Genomic DNA, 20869 nt, shown 5'->3' with positions numbered 1-20869 from the left:
CACCACACCCAGTTAATTTTTCTATTTTTAGTAGAGACGGGGTTTCACCATGTTGGCCAGGATGGTCTCAATCTCTTGACCTCGTGATCCACCTGCCTTGGCCTCCCAAAGTGCTGGGATTACAGGCGTGAGCCACCACGCCTGGCCAGGCCTAAGTAACTTCTTTATAGGAAGAATGATACTTTTTTTTTTTTTTTTTTTAGACAGAGCCTTGCTCGGTCGCCCAGGCTGCTGGAGTGGCGCAGTCTCGGCTCACCACAACTTCTGCCTCCTGGGTTCAAGCAATTCTTGTGCCTCAGCTTCCCGAGTAGCTGTGATTACAAGGTGCACGCCACCACGCCCGGCTAATTTCTGTATATTTAGTAGAGATGGGGATTCACCATGTTGGCCAGGCTGGTCTCAAACTCCTGACCTCAGGTGATCCGCCCACCTTGGCTTCCCAAAATGCTGAGATTACAGGAGTGTGCCACCATACCCGGCCCCATTTTGCTTTTAGATGCGGGACAATGCTTGTAACAAGGTACAATAAACGTAATTTCTGCAAAACAAATAATCAAGAAAATATATCATTACCTGAGAACAGAGAAGACTCTTGCCATCTTGCCAATTGCTCGAATTTTGTTTCTTATGATTTCTTTCCGGGCTGCAGCTGAACCTACTTTCAATGGAATAAATAGAGAGAAAGGCTCAAGTTTAGGGCATGCATGCTTACAATATTCTATTAGCCTGTTCCACACTCATCTAAACCAGTACCAAGACCCCTGCCACCAGCTTACATGGAGGGGACTAGATGAACTCATGCTAAAAAATGTCTTGCTCTCTCAATGTTTAGCTCAGCATTGGTCTAATACTGGGGTCTGATAAATGTAGAAATAAAAAGTAATCCACAAACTTTAATATTTCACTTTACTGGCTAATCAGTAAAACAGCAATGGGGGAAAAAAAAACAAACTTGAGCCCAACTTGCATTACAAACCAGAGGGCAAAAACTGATAATAATCCTATAGTCTCTGTTTAATTTTCATGACAGCCTACGGCATGCAGACTAACAGACAAGAATTTGTAACAGTTCTGTAGTCTTATTTAACTATCACAAAGTATGACATGCAGGCTGACAATATTCCATCAGACTATGAGAGAATAAGCTTCTTTGCTTTAAGTTGGTCTAAAATTAATGGCATGAAGGAGCTACTGTGCAGGTAGTCCTGAACTAAGGGCCATACCAGCATTTCAACAATGCACATCTTAACCTAATGTACCAGGTGCTCCTAAGGTCATGCAAATATATACAATCTTTTACATCTCTAGGTGAGTATGACATAAGCAACAAGAAAAACATGGCTAAAGGATCACTACTGCTTCATCTCTAAAGGGTTAGCTGTGCTATCTATGACTGATGTAGAAGAGAATAAACCAAAACAACTAAATCCTTGGCTGAGGAATGACTCAAAGGTTTTATCTTCCTTCCCTTGGCCTCCAGAAAGAACAACATCAATCTCAGTCCTGTTATTTCATATATAGCAACTAGAATCACTCTGGACCCAAAAGTGTGGTTCCTTAGATCTGTGCTTCAACACAATGAAAACACACATGGAAGCACCACGGTTGAGGATAAGGTTAAGGAAAGGCTAAAGACACTAATTCAAAAGGGGCCTTAGGTATACAGAGGTCTGAACAACTGTAAGTCTTCTGGGAGATAACATCTCATTTAAAATTCAAGCAGTCCAAAATTACATATAATTAAAAACTAAGATAATGACTGGACCTGACTGCAAGAAAAGAGAAAAAGAAATCCAACTTCAAAGACAGAAACAAAAGACATATTTTAGGGGAAAAAAATAGGCTCCATGACATGTTTATGATCTTCTAAAGGGTAAATATTATGAGCACTGAAGCTACAGCTTTTATAAGTCCAAAACTGTGTGGGTACCTGGGTACCACAGCACTCTAAACACGTATTTTTAAAATACCAAAAAAAAAAACCTAAAAATATAAGAATCATAGAATATTAGAATTTGAAGAGACACTGGAGATACTATAAAGTGCAATCTCCTCATTTTATAGACAAAGAAACCGAGGTTATTAAGTGACTTGTTCAAGGATAGAAGGTAAGTCTGATTCTCTTCTAATAAATTATTATAAACATTTTGTTTTAAAATTGACAGAATTTTAAAGTAGCTAGACTGGGGATAAGCAGTAGGGTGTTGGGGAGGATGGCTGTAATAAGTACATTCATATTTTCAGATTTAATTTCTATATCTATAAAACCAAATGACATGTAAACTATACTGATGTCAAATGAAAAATTCACAGGAATATAAAAACACTGTACAAATCAGGATTTTACATCAGTCTACAAACACATCATGCATCATATTAAAGTAAATGTTCACAGTAACATTTCTTTGGGAAATAATAAACAATCAAACAACCCTAATCATGCAGGGAAAAGTACAAAATATTACAAATAAGCAAAAGAATGAAATTTTAAAACAGGAATGAAAAGGAGGGAAAATATTTCCATGCACAGAAAGACAGATATCTTGGAATATGACTTCTAAAAATACCAAATACTAACACAGATAAAACTTAAGCTAAATTTGCACAAGGCCCAAGAGGACTCTGCATAGACATTACTCAATGAATGTGCTAACTTACATGGACATGAGGATAACTTATGAAGTCATATTTCAAAACCATGTTACTCTGTCTGGTCTGTACCTTTTTTATTGCCATATATGAGCCGTTCTTCAGATGGAGAGTCCAGAAAAAAGGAAGTGAATGATGGAGAAAAGGTGGTTGAGACAAATAAAAAGATAGAGATTTAACTTGGCAGTGGTACTGAAGAATGAATGTAGAAAGAAAGGGAGAAAAATGAAGGCCCTCATATTTGGAAATTTGAAAAATGTAGTACTGTAGAATCTGGTGAATAAAGAGGGATGCAACTATGTAGAACTCTAAAGTAAAGATTTCTTAAAAGACATGTGCACGGAAGAAATTATGGACAGAATAACTATCATATCTGATGAAAGCAGACATAATTAGGGACAGAAAAAAACATGTGAAAACACATAAGACTGATAAAACACTGCTAACAACAATTGCACATTTATAGTCATACCCCTAAGGAAATGTGTCACCTGTGGAAGTATGTTAAGTAAAAGGTAATGACACAAATGAAATACAAACTCATGTGGTTCTTCAAGGACACCAACATCTGCAAAATCTGTAGTACATTCAGAGAAATGTAGGTAACTTTATAAACTGCCTCAGTAGAAAACCTCACCCCCTCCCAACGAAGGAAAAGCTAAACCTCCCATATTCCCTAACAAGAGCACATGATTTCCTGAATCTGAATTGCAGAACTTTTGCATATACTCAGGAGCAACAGTATGTGCTTTCTGTCCCCAATCCAATCTGGGAATTTGGGGGACATCTTTTTGCAAAAATAGCAACAGATTGTTTCAAATCAAGTAACAGTTCTAAGAGTAGGCAGCTGGGGTGGTTTCATTTGAGCTTTCCATATCTTCCATTCTAATGCTGAGATATATTATTCCTTTATAGGAAATGTACTTATTTTAGTGAAACTGCAACACATATGGATTATGTACTTCCCTTTACCAAACTGAAGACAAAAGATAAATATCTGGAAAAAACTGCATGCAACCTAAATGTCACAGAAATCAGTTTTCAAAAATTCTCTTTTATGATGAACACTTCTAAAACGGATGCTATGTGCGTTTATACATTTAGTGTTAATGCAAATTTTTGTCTTAAAAATGACCCCACACATACATTAAACAATACAGAGCACCAAAGATTTACCACTTAACAATAGTCTTATGCCTCTACCTAATCTTAGCTTTTTTTTTTGAGACCAAGTCTCGCTCTGTCAACCAGGCTGGAGTGCAATGGGGTGATCTCGGCTCACTGCAACCTCTGCCTCTTGAGTTGAAGCAATTCTCCTGCCTCAGGCTTCAAAATAGCTGGGACTACAGGTGCGCACCACCACGCCTGGCTAATTTTTGTGTTTTTTTAGTAAAGACGGGGTTTTGCCATGTTGGCCAGGTTGGTCTCGAACTCCTGACCTCAGGTGATCCACCTGCCTTGGCCTCCCAAAGTGCTGGGATTACAGGCCTGAGCCACCGCGCCCGGCCATCTTAGCTTTAAATATACAAAAATTACTTCTTCTTTCCTGACACTCAGAAATCTCCAATCCTGCTCTCTTTCTCCAAAGAAAAACTAAACCCTTATTCTGATTCCACAGCCATCCCATCAAATTTTCTTTCTAAAGTCAGATATCTCCCCAGACCAATTACATAGAATGGTTCCACCATTGTGTAGGAAAAGAGGAAGGAGAGAACAGAAGGCACGCCACTATGGTGAAAGGAAAGGAGAAAAGATGGAGGGAGTTAGAGGGAAGAAATCAGGGAGTACAAATAAGGAAGGGAAATAAACCTATTTCCAGTAGCTCTTTCCCTATCCCACTTTAAACCTTAGTAGCTATCCGAATCTCCTCCTCTGTCCTCCACTTCCTCAACATTCTTTTCTCTTTCAAACCATTCCCATTTCTCCCAGACTCATATTCCTAAAACGTTCTTAGAGTCCCTACTCCTAATACGTGGTACTGGAAGAGTGAAAAAAATGAGGAGTAATTGTACCTGCCCTGTTAGCAGTAAAGGGAGATCTATTTCTAATATTCAAAGCTGGAACTCAGTGTATTTTCCCATAGAAACATTGTCATAAATGGTGCTTAACAATTTTTAAAATTATTTAAGAGTGGGAAAGAATTTTCATCCTCTCTATTCCCTCAGTTTCTGAATAAGAAAACCTGAGAAATTAGGTGCCTTTTCTAAGATTACACAGCTAGTAAACGGTAGTGACAAGACACCTAAACCACTGATCCTTTTCATTAAACTACACTGCCTCTTTAATGATCAAATTCAATTCATCCCTGGAATGCAAGAATGATATAACAAGTGGATAAATTATCATACTAATAGGAAAAATATTGATGATATATGAAATCTTCTCATTAGAATATAATAAAATTTTATATTTATTTCTGGATCCATCTCAAAACATGACTCAGTATCTTTATTCATATAAATCATAGGTACCTAAAACCAAGTACTATAATTAGACTTAACAAGGAACCTTTTTTTCTTATTATTATAAGAAGAGGACTAAAGTATTATCTACCATCATTCCTATTTAACATACTATTGGCAATACTGATAATAACTTTTAAAGAATAAAAGAAAGGTAAAAATACAGAAAATAAATAACAATATCAATCCCCTATAAATGACATATTTTTAAAACTAATAGAAAACAAATTTAAAATTATCATAGAAAATAATTCTGCTGATTCAAGTTTCTTAGATATAAGATAAACCCACAAATATATAGTATATTCTTTTACACAGATAGAAAATAAGAGACACCAGTTGTAATAGTAATAAGAACATAAAATACAGATGTATTAATTTAACTTGATAATGACAAAATTTTTTCAAAGAAAAACTATATAACCTTAAACGGAGGAAATAGTAAATAATTATATAGAGCAAGAGTTCTTGGTCTTAGTTTGGAAAACTAAATACTATTTTTTGAAAAAGAAAGAAAGAGAAAGGAAGAAGGAAGGAAGGAACGAAGGAAAAACAAAAGACTTGGCCAGGCATGTTAGCTCATGCCTGTAATCCTAGCACTTTTTGAGAGGCTGAGGTGGGAGGACTGCTTGAGGCCAGGAGTTCAAGACCAGCCTTGGTAACATAGGGAAATCTCATCTCTTTTTTTTTTTTTTTTTTTTTTGAGACGGAGTCTCCATCTGTCGCCCAGGCTGGAGCGCAGTGGTGCAATCTCGACTCACTGTAACCTCCGCCTCCCGGGTTCACTGTATTCTCCTGCCCCAGCCTCCCAAGTAGCTAGGACTACAAGCACCCGCCACAATGTCTGGCTAATTTTTTGTATTTTTGGTAGAGACGGGGTTTCACCATGTTAGCCAGGATGGTCTTGATCTCCTGACCTCATGATCCGCCCGCCTCGGCCTCCCAAAGTGCTGGGATTATAGGCGTGAGCCACCACACCCGGCCGGAAACCTCATCTCTTAAAAAAAAAAATTAAAAAACCTCCCTAGATTCAGATACAGAATTAACATAATATCAATTAAAATTCTCACTAAATATTTCACAGATTTTGAAGAATAGAAAACTTTCTAAAAAAAAATCAGGCTATGTGCCAATAATTACTTCAATTATTCATTATCTCAATACCTACAACATTATGAAGTAGGTATTATTGTCACTTCTTTGAACATGAGAGAAACTGAGACTCAGAAAGGTTAAGTAAGTTGTCTGATGCCACAGAGCCATTAGAAGGAACTAGAATCTGAGCCCAGGTCTATTCTTACAATAGTGACAGCAGAACAGGGAAACAAAATATCTATTTGAAACTATTCAATGGCTGGGCATGGTGGCTCACGCCTGTAATCCTAACACTTTGGGAGGCAGAGGTGGGCGGATCATCTGAGGTCAGGAGTTTGAGACAAGTTTGGCCAAGATGGTGAAACCCCGTCTCTACTAAAAATACAAAAATTAGCTGGGCATGGTGGCGGGCACCTGTAATCCCAGCTACTTGGGAGGCTGAGGCAGGAGAATCGCTTGAACCAGGGAAGTGGAGCTTGCAGTGAGCCGAGATCACGCCATTGCACTCTAGCCTGGGTGACAGAGCAAGACTCTGTCTCAAAAAAAAAAAAGGAAAGAGAATTAAAATAAGGAAAAGTAATTATTATTCACTAAAGTTTACTATCCAAACTAAAAAATAACTGATAATAAATATACTATGTCAGTTATTAACAAATGTGTAAGAATAAAAGCACATCTCTGCCTACCACCAACAGATGGCAATGGTAGCGCTTGTACGGTTACCTTGTACTTTCAACAAATGGGCTTTCAAATGTTTAAGAATCAAACCTGTTTGTAAGTAGAGAAATTTCTAAATAGGCTTCATTCAGATTTTACTCAAAAAGTGATCAAATGAAATGGATAGTTTACACAGTTGGAAAAACAGTAATTTTCTTCTTAGCATCATTAGAAATCAAAGAAATGTAAACTTAAGCAACTATAATTTACTACTATATAGCCATGAAGAAAATAAGTAAGATGACCAAAATCCAATGAGGTAGTCCTGTGGAGAAATATGTTTATGGATTCCTTGCTGGAGGCACTTCATAGCGGTCCAATCCTTCTGCAAAGCAATCTGGTAGTTCACAGCTAAACAATGAAGCTAAAAGAGTTACAGAGTTAATTCTGTAACTCTATAATTCTCTTCAATAAATTTATTCCAAGGAGGAAAATAAAAGCTATTATACAAATATATTTATTTTACTGCTATTCATAAGGATAATTTAGAACCCAGTTGCCAAACAATATGAGATTATGAAAATTAAATTTGTGTGTGTGTGTGTGTGTGTGTGTGTATTTTTTTTTTTAAATACAGACAAGGAAATCTTTCCATATTGCCCAGGCTGGTCTCCAACTCCTGGGCTCAAGGGATCCTCCTGCCTTGGCCTCCCAAAGTGGTAGGATTACAGGTGTGAGCCACCACATCTAGCCAAACATTATAGTTTATCAATGGACTTAGAAATACGTAGCTATTAAATCTTACCAATATATAGACCATGTTTAATACACGGAAACATTGAAATATTGATTGCAACTATAAAAAGTATACTAAAACAAAGATGTTAGGGGAATATGGAAGGGAATCGTTTTCAGTTTATATATTGTTTACCTTTTTATGTACTCAGGTTTTAATTAAACATTTAAATAATAAAGTTTTAAATAAAAATTTCAAAACAAAATAAAATGACTTTTGTTTCTATAGTATTACTTTTTACTATAAACATACATTAGGTACATAGGCTTGTTGGCTTACATAACAACCACCACGTATAACTTTGTTTCTGTGGAAAAAAATGCTTTCAGAATCTAAAACTAAATTAGCAAGTGGTCTTTTAGAACCCAACCACACTAATTTAGAAGCAGTCTATTTTAGTGTCTAAAAGGAAGGAAAAGCAAAATTGGGAGTTCAGGTATGCTTCTGATGCACTAAGAATATTGTTCTAATAAAACAAATAGTATTTTTATCCTCTTTTCTCTAACCAGTGTCCATATTCGCCAAGAACTACATCCTTTTAACACTTCAATTTTCCTTTCCTTATGTTCTTTCTTCCAAATTTCTCCTTTCCCAAAGTTCATCTTCTTCCCCATATTACAATAAAAAAATGAAATCACTGAAATTATTTTCAAATCTTAATATCCAAAAAAAGTAACTTGTTACTTATCAAATAGCATAGTCTCTGAAAGCAATGGCTATTTTTTGCAAAATAGTGTGTACTGAGGCTAGGCAGTAAAGAAATACCATTTCGCAGTAAAAAAAAAATAGTAAGATGAATAATCATACCATCAAACTGGTCTTCACCTTCAGTCATTAGTTCATCATCAGAGCAAATACTCAGAACATTTACCAACATTTCTGTCACTATTTGGGAAAAAAAAGTTACATGTTAGCTGACCATATATAACTGTCTATACATATACATAGCAACTATTTTTACAAATGGTCAAATAATGTTTAGCCCAAGAAAGCAAACACATTCTTATAGCAAGAACGATGGAATTAAAAAATGCAAAGGCTTTCAAAATGAAAGAAATTCAGTGGATAACAACTCTGAGAGAAAGAGATTCTTTATGGAACAAATTTTCAGGCCTCTCAAAAAAAAAAAAAAATGAAGCCCCATAGAGATAAGAACAGAGATGAATAACAACTGAATGTATACATTTCAAATCTTCATTCATGGATATAGCATAATAAGAAAAAAAATCATGGCAGAGTTTTAGTGGTTCCAAAAAGTCTCAGGATTTAATCTTTTTTTTTTTTTTTTTTTTGGAGATAAGAGTCTTGCTCTGTTGCCCAGGCTGGAGTACAGTGTCGTGATCTCGGCTCAGTGCAACCTCTGCCTCTCAGGTTCAAGCGATTCTCCTGCCTCAGCTTCCCAAGGAGCTGGGATTACAGGTACCCACCATCACGCCCAGCTAATTTTTGTAAATTTTTTTTTTCTTTTAGTAGAGATGGGGTTTCACCATGTTGGTCAGGCTGTTCTCGAACTCCTAACCTCATGATCCGCCCGCCTTGGCCTCCCAAAGTGCTGGGATTACAGGCGTAAGCCACTGCGCCTGGCCTTAGTCTTTTAAAAACTGGCTCAGCAACTCTCTTGAAATTTATTTCTAAAGATTACTAATGACTATCTAACAATCTGAACCCTTGGCTCTTTCATAGGCTTAATCCTCTTTGACTATTCTATATATTTTTTTCCTTCTCTTTTCCTTTGGTTCCCAAGATTCTGCTCTTCTGGTTTTCCCACGTTTGGATCATTTTTCCCCAAAACTTTGGATATCCTCAAGATTCTCTCTGTAGTATTAATCCTCCTATATGTTCAATCACTTGGAATTTCTGTCTATTATCATATTTATAGTTTCAATTATCACCCCGTTGAAGATGACTCCAAAATCTGTATCTCCAGTGTTGACCTCTCCTTCAGGCTCTAGATGTCCTTGCTGGTTTTATTGTCAACTGTCTTAAACCATTTGTATACTGTATGTTTCCCCTACTAGAATGAAAACTTCATGAGTGTAGGATGTTGTTTAATTCACTATTATAACTTCAGAGCCTGGCACTGTGCCCTGGCACATGACAGGTACTCAATAAATATCTAACAAATAACTACACAAAATAAGAAAGATAAAAGCAAATTTCAATTAATAAATAAAAATGTCTACTGAATATTAGCACCTAGATGTCCTGAAGGCACCTAGAAATGAACATATCCAAAACAAAATTCAATACTTCTACAAACCAATTTTTCCTGCTAATAAATATACTAAAAGCACCCCACATGTCAAGTACTACACTAAAGCTCTAGGATTCAGGTATGAAAGGCACAGTCTCTACTTCAAAAAGCTTACTAACTACTGAAGGAGACATTAAATATCAACTGCAAAAGGTTGATGGAAAACATGCTGTAAGTATTCAAAGATATGCAAAAGACCTGCTGGGGAAGGCAAGGCTTTTGCTAGATAACATTTGAGAGGAATCATGAACTAGGAGTTTGCCAAGTGGAGAGGGCAGATAAGGCATTCTAAACAGAAGTTAGAAAAGTGATGTAGTAGTCATTTATCATAACAGAATAGAATAGAGAGTCCAGAAAGAAAACCTGATATTTAAGGTCAATTGATTTTTGACAAGGGTGCCAAAACAATTCAGTGGCTAAAGAATAGTCATTTCAACAATGGTCAACTACAAAAGACCATTTGCATGTGCAAATGGTCACATGCGAAAGAATAAACTGCACTCCCCCTACTGCACACCACATGCAAAAATTAACTCAAAATGGATCAAACACCTAATGTAAGAACTAAAACTCTTAGAAAAAAACAGGGGCAAATCTTTACGAGCTTGGATTAGGCAATGATTTCTTAGGTATAACAACAAAAACACAAGCAACAAAGGAAAAAATAGATAAATATGACTTCACCAAAATTAAAAAACTTTTTGAAAGAAGCCAGTCACAAAATACCATATACCATATGACCTTATTTATATAAAATGTCTAGCAAAGGCAAATCTATAGAGACAGAAAGATTAGTCCTTCTGATGGTTACACAACTCTAGAAATATACTAAAACCAACTGAATTGTATGCTTTAAATAGATGAATTGCATAGTATATATATTTCGATAAAGCTGTTATGGTGTATACCTTAAATATACACAATAAAATGTATTTTTTAAAAAAATTAGAAAACTTTTGTGCTTCAAAGGACAAAAAAAATCAGGCATGGAAGCATGTGCCTGTAATCCCAGCTAGCTGGGAGAATGAAGGAGGAGGATCGTTTGAGCCTAGGAATTTGAGACCAGCCTAGGCAACACAAAGATCCCATCTCTAAGAAAGGAAAAAAAAAAAAAAATAGCTAGTCATGGTAGGACATGCCTGTAGTCCTACCTACTTGGAAGGCCATGTGGTAAGACTGCCTGAGTCCAGAAGTTTGAGACTGCAGTGAGTTACGATTGCACTCCAACATTCTAGCCTAGGTGACGGAGTGAAAGCCTAAAGGACATTATCAAGAAAGTGAAAGTCAGCCAGGCCGGGGGCTCATGCCTGTAATCCCAGCATTTTAGGAGGCTGAGCGGGTGGATCACTTGAGACCAGAAGTTTGAGATCAGCCTTACCAACATGGTGAAACCCTGTCTCTACTAAAAATACAAAAATTAGCCGGGCATGGTGGCACATGCCTGTAATCCCAGCTACTTGGGAGGGTGAAGCAGGAGAATCGCTTGAACCTGGGAGGTGGAGGTTGCAGTGAGCCAAGATGGTACCACTGCACTCCAGTCTGGGCGACACAGCAAGACCCTGTCTCAAAAAAAAAAAGAAAGAAAGTGAAAGTGGAATGGGAGAAAATTATTTGTAAATCATATACATAAGGGACTTGCATATAGAATATATAAAAAACACAACTCAATAATTATCTTGCATGAAACAACTGAGGCACAGAAAAATACTGCATGTTCTCATAAGTGGAAGCTAAATAATATATATACATGGAGTTAGAGTGTGGAATGATAGACAAAGGAGACTTGGAAGGGTAGAGAGGTGGGAGAGGTGTGGAAGATGAAATTACTTAATAAGTACAATGTATGCTAGTCTGGTGATAGATACACTAAAAGCCTTGACTTCACCACTATGCAATACATCTATGTAACAAAATTACACTTCTACTTCATAAGTGTATATAGACAACAAAAAAATGTTTTATTTTTTAGAGACAGAGTCTCACTCTGTTGTCCAGGCTGGAGTGCAGTGGTGTGATCTTGGCTCACTGCAACCTCTGTCTCCCGGGTTCAAGCAATTCTCCTGCCTCAGCCTCCTGAGTAGCTGGGATTACAGGCACGCACCACCACACTCAGCTAAGAGACAGGGTTTCACCATGTTGGCCAGGCTGGTCTTGAATTCCTGACCTCAGGTGATCCACCCGCCTCGGCTTCCCAAAGTGTTGGGATTACAGGCGTGAGCCACCGCGCCTGGCAAAAAAAATTTTTTAATAAAGAAAATTTTAAGAAAAATAATCCAATTATAAAATAAGCAAAGGATGTGAAAATATATTCATCCTCGGCTGTGTGTGGTGGCTCATGCCTGTCACCCTAGCACCCTGGGAGGCCAAGGCGGGTAGATCGCTTGAGCTTAGGAGTTACCAGCCTGGGCAACATGGCAAAACTCCGTCTCTATATTAAAATATACATGTATTTTCTATATTAAAATATATTTTACATATGTAAAGTATATGTTTGTATATTATAATGTATATTTATTAAAATATATATATATATAGTTTCACCCAAAGAATATATACACTGCTGATGAAACTGTAAAATGGTACAGCTAAGGCTGGGCGCAGTGGCTTATGCCTGTAATCCCAGCACTTTGGGAGGCTGAAGTGGGACGATCACCTGAGGTCAGGAGTTTGAGACCAGCCTGACCAACGTGGAGAAACCCCGTCACTACTAAAAAATACAAAATTAGCCTGGCGTGGTGGTGCATGCCTGTAATCCCAGCTGCTCAGGAGGCTGAGGCAGGAGAATCGCTTGAACCCAGGAGGCAGAGGTTGCGGTGAGCTGAGATCGCACCATTGCACTCTAGCATGGGCAACAAGAGCAAAACTCTGTCTCAAAAACAACAACAAGAATAAAATGGTACAGCTGTTTTGGAAAACAGTTTGGCAGATCCTTAAAAGGTTAATCATAGAGTTACAATATGACCCAGCAATTTCACTCCCAGGTCTATACTCAAGAAAATGAAAACATGGGCCGGGCACGGTGGCTCACGCCTGTAATCCCAGCACTTTGGGAGGCCGAGGCAGGTAGATCAGGAGGTCAGGAGATCGAGATCATCCTGCCTACACAGTGAAACCCTGTCTCTACTAAAAATACAAAAATTAGCCGGGCATGGTGGCGGGCACCTGTAGTCCCAGCTACTTGGGAGGCTGAGGCAGGACAATGGCGTGAACCCGGAAGACGGAGCTTGCAGTGAGCTGAGATCGCGCCACTGCGCTCCAGCCTGGGCGACAGAGCAAGACTGTCTCAAAAAGAAAATGAAAACATAAAACTTGCACATGCATATTCTTTGCAGCATTATAAGTCCAAGAGTAGAAATAAATGTCTATCAGCTGATGAATAAAACAAACAAAATGTGCTATATCCATACAATAGAATACTATTCCATCATCAAAAGGAATGTTGTACTGATTCATGCTACACCACAGATAAACCTTGAGACCATGGAAAGAATCCAGTCACAAAAGAGCACACACTGTGTGATTCCATTTATATGAACTGTCCAGAATAGGTCAATCTATGGGGACAGCAGATTGGTGGTTACCTAGGGTTAGCAAGGGGGGTTAGGGGAAAATGAAGAGGGACTGCTAATGGGCACAGGGTTTCTTTGGAGCGGATGATGAAAATGTTCCAAAATTGTGGTAATGGTTGCACAACTCTGTAGTATATAAAAAACATGGAATTGTACAATTTAAATAGGTCAACTGTATGGTATGTGAATTACAAGTCAATAAAGCAGTTATAAAATATAAAGAAAAGTATGAGGGTATAAAACTTAAAGAGCACAGCACGTTCAGAAAACTGGCTTTGCTGTGTTATGGCTACAACGAAGATAACATGAAAGAGAAAGGCAGGAAATGAGGCTGAAGAGAAAGTAGGGAAGGTCCAAGGACTTTGTGTGACAGGTTAAGGTTTATCTTGAAAGCTACATGGAGCCATTTAATGGATATTAAATCGTAGCTTTAAAGTATATATTTTCATCCAGAAACTTGGCTTCTGAAAGAAAGGCAAGAAAGTAATAGCAAAAAAAAAAAAAAAAAAAAAGTCACATCACAGTAGTTAGAAAAAGACATCAGATGAGAGAAATGTTATTTATTTAAAGATCAGATAGATTTGAATAATTTATAAAAGAACTAGTACAGAGAATGTGAAGATATAGAGGACATAAATGATAAAGCAAGTTTCCTGAAAAAGCAGAAAGGTAATAGAATGTAGAGACAAGTTAGACTGGCTTGAATGGAAGGGTCACCTCTTCAACAAGGGAAGAATTCAAGATAAGGGTACTGTATAAAGGAAGAAAACAGTTAAGTAGAGAACACTCCAACTACTAATGTGTTTTCACTAGTGAGGGAAATGGATAGAAGAAAATGTTTAAGAAAAAAATATGAAAGGAGCCAAGTGTTAATAGCCAAGACAATGGAAAAAAGGAAGCAGCCCATCCCATCATAGGCCTAGAGGCCTAGGAGGAAAGAATAGTTTTGGGGGTGGGGGAGAAGCCCATTGACCAGAACAGCCTCAGGACACTGCTCCCCACAGCCAGGGACTGCTCCAGCTCCAGCCACCACCTGGTGTTAAACCCCTAGGCAAGTGTTAAGAGTGAATGAAGCTTGGTGGTTTCCACTTAGATTTCAGAAGGTGTATGAGAAAGCCTAGGTGCCCAGGGGCAGAGCCCTCACAGAGAGACACTACTAGGGCACTGCCAAGGGAAAATGCAGGTCTGAAGGCCCCACACAGACTCCCCACTGAGGCACTGCCTAGTGGGGCTGTGAGAAAGGGCTGCTGCCCTCCAGAATGGTAGAGCCACCGGCAGCTTGCAACCTCAGTGTGGAAAAACCACAGGGACAGAACTGCCCACTCATCGAAACAGTGTGCCCAGGATGTAGGACATGGAGTCAATGATTATTTTGGAGCTTTAAGATGTATGACTGACGCAATGGCTCACACCTTAATCCCAGCACTTTGGGAGGTCGAGGTGCATGGATCACTTGAGCTCAGGTGTTCAAGACTAACCTAGCCAACATAGTGAAACCCTGTCTCTACTAAAAATACAAAAATTAGCCAGGCATGGTTGGGACTAAGTAGCTGTAGTCCCAGCTACTTAGGGGTCTGAGGCAGGGTAATCACTTTAACCCAGGAGGCGGAGGATGCAGTAAGCGAAGATCACACCACTGCACTCCAGCCTGAGCTCAACAGAGCAAGATTCTGTCTCAAAAAGAAAGAAAAATATTTAATAACTGCCTGCTGGGTTTCAGACTTGCATAGTGTCTGAACCCCTTTTCTTTTAGCCGATTTCTCCCTTTTGGAGCAGGAATGTTTATTTTATCCAATGCCTATATCCTCATTATGTCTTGGAAATAATTTGTCTTTGATTTTACAGGTTCATAGGTAGAAGGAACTAGGCTTGAGTCTCAGATGAGACTTTGGAGTTGGCACTTTTCAGTTAAATTCTAGAATGAGTTAAGACTTTGGGGAATCAATGGCAGGGGATCATTATAGTTTGATATATCAGAAGGACATGATATTATAGGGACCACGGGCAGAATGATATAGTTTGGATGTTGTCACCTCTAAATCTCATGTTGAATTGTAATCCCCAGTGTTAGAGGTGGAGCCTGGTGAAAGGTGACTGGATCACGGGGGTGGATTTCTCATGAATAGTTTAGCACCATCCCTTTGGTGCTGTCCTCACGATAGTGAGTAAATTCTTGTGAAATTTGGCGTTTTTTAAGTATCTGGCATCTTCCCCCTCGCTCTCTTGTTCCTGCTCTCACCATGTGAAGTGCCTGCTCCCACTTTACCTTCCACCATGAGAAGTTCCCTGAGGCCTCCCCAAAAGCCGAGGAGATGCCGGTGCTATGCTTGTACAGCCTGCAGAACCACGAGCCAATTAAACTCCTTTTTTTTTTCAGATAGAGTCCCATTCTATCACCCAGGTTGGAGTGCAGTGGAGTGGAGTGATCAGCTAACTGCAGCCTTGAACTCCTAGGCTCAAGCGATCCATTCACCTCAGCCTCCCAAAGTGCTGGGATTACAGGCATGTGCCACTGTGCCTGGCCCTCTTTTCTTTGTAAAATTTTTTTAAAAATGAAAATTTGGACTCTATCCTAAGCAAAATGGGAGAAAAAAGCAGACTAGGGATATAAACGGTATTAGGGTCCTACTGGGAGCTCAGCTAATGTTATAAATCAAGGGGTGGTGCCAATTCACAAGTCCGTAAAAATCTCCAGCAGCACTCTGTACTGTGGCTGTAGGAATGGAGAAAATGGATGGCTGGATTTGACTAGATCTAAGATTTACAGGACAAATGAAGTAGAAAAAGGAGTTTGAGGGTATGTTAAGAAGGAAGAGAGGTAAAAAGGGATTTGACTAGTAAGAAAATGACTTAGGCTGGGTACAGTGGCTCACACCTGTAATCCCAGCACTTTGGGAGGTTGAGGTGGGCGCATCACTTGAGGTCAGGGGTTCAAGAGCAGCCTGGCCAACATGGCGAAACCCTGTCTCTGTGACAAACACAAAAATTAGCTAGGTGTGGTGACACACACCTGTAATCCCAGAGACTTGGGAGGCTGAAGCATGAGAACTGCTTGAACCTGGGAAATGGAGATTGCAGTGAGCTGAGATCACACCACTGCACTCCAGCCTGGGTGACAGAGCAAGACTCTGTCTCAAAAAAAAAAAAAAAAAAAAGGAAGAAAATGACATACTGAAAGGCCTAGAGATTCCAATGAACATGAAGAACAGCAGTAACCTTAGTAAAGGGTTGTTGTAACAACAACAACTCCGAGTTTTCTCATCGGAGTGTGTTAATGGTACTATCTTCACCAGACTCAAAATATCCAAGTCATCTCCAACCATTCCCTACCCTTAAATATGTAATCTTGTTAAGTCTCACTGATTCTACTTCTACTATTCTTTTGGTTCTCCCCACTCTCCGTTCCTAATGCTACCAGGCCTTCATTATGTCTCTACCTGACTTCTGGCGTAACTTCATAACAGGTCTCTCAACCTCAAGTCTTCCTTCCAGTCCACTTCACCACAGTAATTTTTCTAAATGACGACCACAGTCAAATTCCATCTCAGTGGCTTGCTCACCATTTATCAAAGTTCCAACTTCCCTGTGTGGTGATCAATATCCTCATGATCTAGCCCTAACCTAACTTTTCATTCTTTTTCTACTACTGTCCTTCATATATCCTACTCACTAATCAAATTAAACCCTCAAAGAGACCTATGATTTCCTGCTTTCAGACTCAGGCTCAGGAAGTTCTCTTACCTAGAATTCTGTTGCTCATATCCACCAGCACAATTCCACCCCTGTTCAAGACCCTGTTCAAAAGCTACTTTAATCCCTCTGACAGAAACAACCTCCTTTCTCTTTTGAGATGGAGTTTCGTTCTGTCGCCCAGGCTGGAGTGCAGTGGCTCGATCTTGGCTCACTGAAAGCTCTGCCTCCCGGGTTCACGCCATTCTCCTGCCTCAGCCTCCTGAGTAGCTGGGATTACAGGTGCCCGCCACCACACCCGGCTAATTTTTTGTATTTTTAGTAGAGACAGGGTTTCACTGTGTTAGCCAGGATGGTCTCGATCTCCTGACCTCGTGATCTGCCCGCCTCGGCCTCCCAAAGTGCTGGGATTACAGGCGTAAGCCACTGCGCCCAGCCTCTGCTCTTTTTTTGAGACAAAGTCTCGCTCTGCTGCCCAGGCTGGAGTGCAGTGGTGCAATCTCGGCTCACTGCAACCTCCACCTCCTGGGTTCAAGCAATTCTCTGCCTGAGCCTCCTGAGTAGCTGGGATTACAGGTGCCCACCACCACACCCGGCTAATTTTTGTATTTTTAGTAGAGACAGGGTTTCACCATCTTGGCCAGGCAGGTCTTGAACTCCTAACCCCGTGATCCACCCACCTCAGCCTCCCAAAGTGCTGGGATTACAGGCATGAGCCACCACGCCCGGCCCCGAGCCACCACGCCCAGCCATCTCAATTCCTATAAAACTAGGCTTGTCTTGGAGCACTTACCATATTACATCTTATTATCATTATTTATATATATCACAAGTCTCATATTAATCTGCAAAGACCCATCTTACTTGTATCTGTATTTCCTTGGTACCTCGAATAAAAACACTTAAAAAAAATCTAGTAAATAAATCTTACATGTATGACCCTCTATGGAAGATCATATAATATTAGATCCTCTAGAACAGAGGTTCTTAAAGGAGGGCCAATAAGTGTGAAGGTTGCAAATTCATTTCAGAACTATGACCATCCTGAAAATGTTGTGAGTACATACATTTATACATGAATTTTTCTGAAGCAAAAGTCCATAACTTTTATCAGATTCTCAAAGGGATTCTATATTAAGAAATTAATAAATGTTTTTGACGGTGGCTCACACCTGTAATCCCAGTACTTTAGGAGGTTGAGGCAAACAGAGTCCTTGAGGCCAGGTGTTTGAGACCAGCCTGGCCAACATGGTGAAACCCCGTCTCTACTAAATATACAAAAATTAGCCAGGTGTGGTACAGCATGCCTGTAATCCCAACTACTCAGGAGGCTGAGGCACGAGAATCACTTAAACCCGGGGGATGGACGTTGCAGTGAGCTGAGATCGTGCCTGGGCAATAGAATGAGACTGCATTCCAGCCTGGGCAACTGAATGAGACTGTGCCTAAAAAAAAAAAAAAAAAAAAAAAATTAATAAATGTTTTTATGTGTACTTTTAAAATGTGACTCTTTATCTTTTAGAAATATATTCTAAAGTATTTATAGGTAGAAAAGAGTTGAGATTTGTTTCAAAATAATTGAGGTATGAGGTGGGGAGTACTGGATGGGGACATAAATGATACAAGATTGGCTATGATTTGATAATTGTTGAAGATGAATAATTGGTATATAGGAAATTCATATTATTCACTCTACCTTGGTGTATGTTGAAATTTTCCCAATGTAAGTTATTTTACTTCTTTAGAGACAGGGTTTTGCTATATTGTCTAGGCTGGGGTGCAGTGGCTATTCAGACGTGTGATTGTCGTAGTGTATTCTCAAACTCCTGGGCTCAAGTGATCCTCCTGCCTTAGCCTCCCTAGCAGCTGGGACTACAGGCCAATGTAGGAATATTTTTAGTGAAATAGAAAAGGGGTTCTTGGCTAGGTGCAGTGGCTCACACCTATAATCTCAGTGCTTTAAAAGGCCAAGGCAGGAGGATTACATAAGCCCAGGAGTTCAAGGTTCCTGTGGGCTATGATGGCACCACTGCACTCTAGTCTGGGTGACAGAGCGAGACTCTGTCTCTACAAAAAAAATAGTGGGGGTTTTAACTCCCAAAAGGGTAAGGAAACATTGCTTTCACCTAATTTTGGGATTAAATCAGCCTTTCAGGAAGCCTCTGGCTTAGGTTAGTTGCTTCTCAGGAACTAGACCCAGAGTCCAACTGGCTTCTTGGAAGTAAAACAAATGTCACTTGCTGCTTTTCACACCAAAAGAAAATGCTCATTACAATCAAGAAGTAGTCAGGCTATCTAAACAGCCATCATGTATTAAAATAGCAAAATATGCAAAGAGTTTGAGAAGATTTTCTTACTGTGCTCAACACTGGCTAGAATTCTATTTGCATGTAATGTTAAAATCTGAGCTTTACATTTTTAGAGAGATGTGAATAATTTAGAGAAGATCTAAAGAAAAACAACAAAAATGGTCAAAAAGTTTGAATATTTCCTTGTTTATAAAAGATGATTTAGAGTGGCAATGGAAAAACTAAAGATCACTTAGTACCAGACCTCAAATATAGGAATACTGATAAAAGCCTACTGTTCTCCATCTTCACTTGTAAGGGATCCACAGAATTCATCTTAAATTATCTCATCTCTCAAAAGGAGTTGGGCTAAATGATTGTTAAATCCACTTATGAGCTCTAAAACCCTATGATGCCCTGGTTTTTGACAGGTGCATTAGTTGAGAAAAACCTATTATCTCTATTTCTTTCCTTGTTTAAATACTCATAGCATAAATATTAGATTAGATACAATGAAATATTTCCTTATGTGGGACCATCAGAGAATCAAATTAGAATCCATGAAATGTCCATTTTCCTCCTACCTTATCTTCCTGGCCCCTCCATCCTTCCCATATTACATTAAAATAGTTGAGTTGCACTCTAGCCTGAAGGCAGGAGAGTGAGCAGGATGAATTATTTAATTCGTCTGATGATGCTATGATTGAACTATTTCTCATACACCAAAGATAGAAGGTTGTAAGTGTAATGCATCCCTTGCACCTAAGCCCTTAACTGGCCCCCTTCTCAAATGCTAAAGGGTAATTCTATCTCCATATTAACATTGGACCTACTGAGTAAATGAAGAACACCAAATGCAATCTGCAGAAAACCTGTTTAACATACACAGTTTCAGTATTAATTCTGAATTTCAGAACTACAAATTGCCTTGGCAGAAGTGACATATCTCATACAGAAAGGAACATTTTGTAATATGGAAGAGGTGAGAAAAAATAGAGGGGGATACTGAACAAAATGTTTTATAACCATGTCTGTACTCTCATAATGTCATTTTCCACATATGGAAACTGAGGCATTTTCTTATAAAAAAATTAACTTAAAATGGAAAAGAACATGATAGGTAACAAAATCCTAAGAATTCTATAGAACTACAAATGAAACACAGAAACAGAATTTCTTAAATAGCATTTATTTTCTCTCAAAAAGCCTATTATGTACTAACAAGTGTTCCTCTGAATTATCAGAAAGGCATCACTACTAAAATTTTATACATATTTTTTATATAAGAGAAGGAATATTGGGTTACAATCTGAATTTCTCTTTACGATTTCTCTTAAAGTACAGAACTGCTATTAAAATGACTAATATTGCTAAAATGAAGGCTACTAAATTTTCCCATGAATTTCGGT

General features: G+C 38.8%; 1 protein-coding gene across 16 annotated transcripts in view; it reads right to left on the bottom strand.

Annotated features, from left to right (window-relative positions):
- PPP3CB (protein phosphatase 3 catalytic subunit beta) overlaps positions 1-20869 on the bottom strand; it is a 58750-nt gene that overhangs the window by 9049 nt on the left and 28832 nt on the right. For 9 of the 16 annotated variants that reach the window (XM_024253303.3, XM_024253305.3, XM_063727341.1 and 6 more), the window contains exons 10-11: positions 8467-8544; positions 574-658 (exon numbers count right to left, since the gene is read on the bottom strand). In XM_024253303.3, coding sequence (XP_024109071.1) covers positions 574-658; positions 8467-8544 — 163 coding nt within the window. The remainder of the gene's footprint in view (positions 1-573; positions 659-8466; positions 8545-20869) is intronic. The other 7 variants (XM_024253304.3, XM_024253306.3, XM_063727342.1 and 4 more) reach the window with 1 other exon arrangement.

The sequence above is a fragment of the Pongo abelii genome, chromosome 8 (genome assembly GCF_028885655.2).
Source record: "Pongo abelii isolate AG06213 chromosome 8, NHGRI_mPonAbe1-v2.0_pri, whole genome shotgun sequence".
Lineage (NCBI taxonomy): Eukaryota > Metazoa > Chordata > Mammalia > Primates > Hominidae > Pongo > Pongo abelii.
The sequence above is the reverse complement of the archived record's forward strand: the minus strand, read 5'-3'. Positions and strand labels throughout refer to the sequence as shown.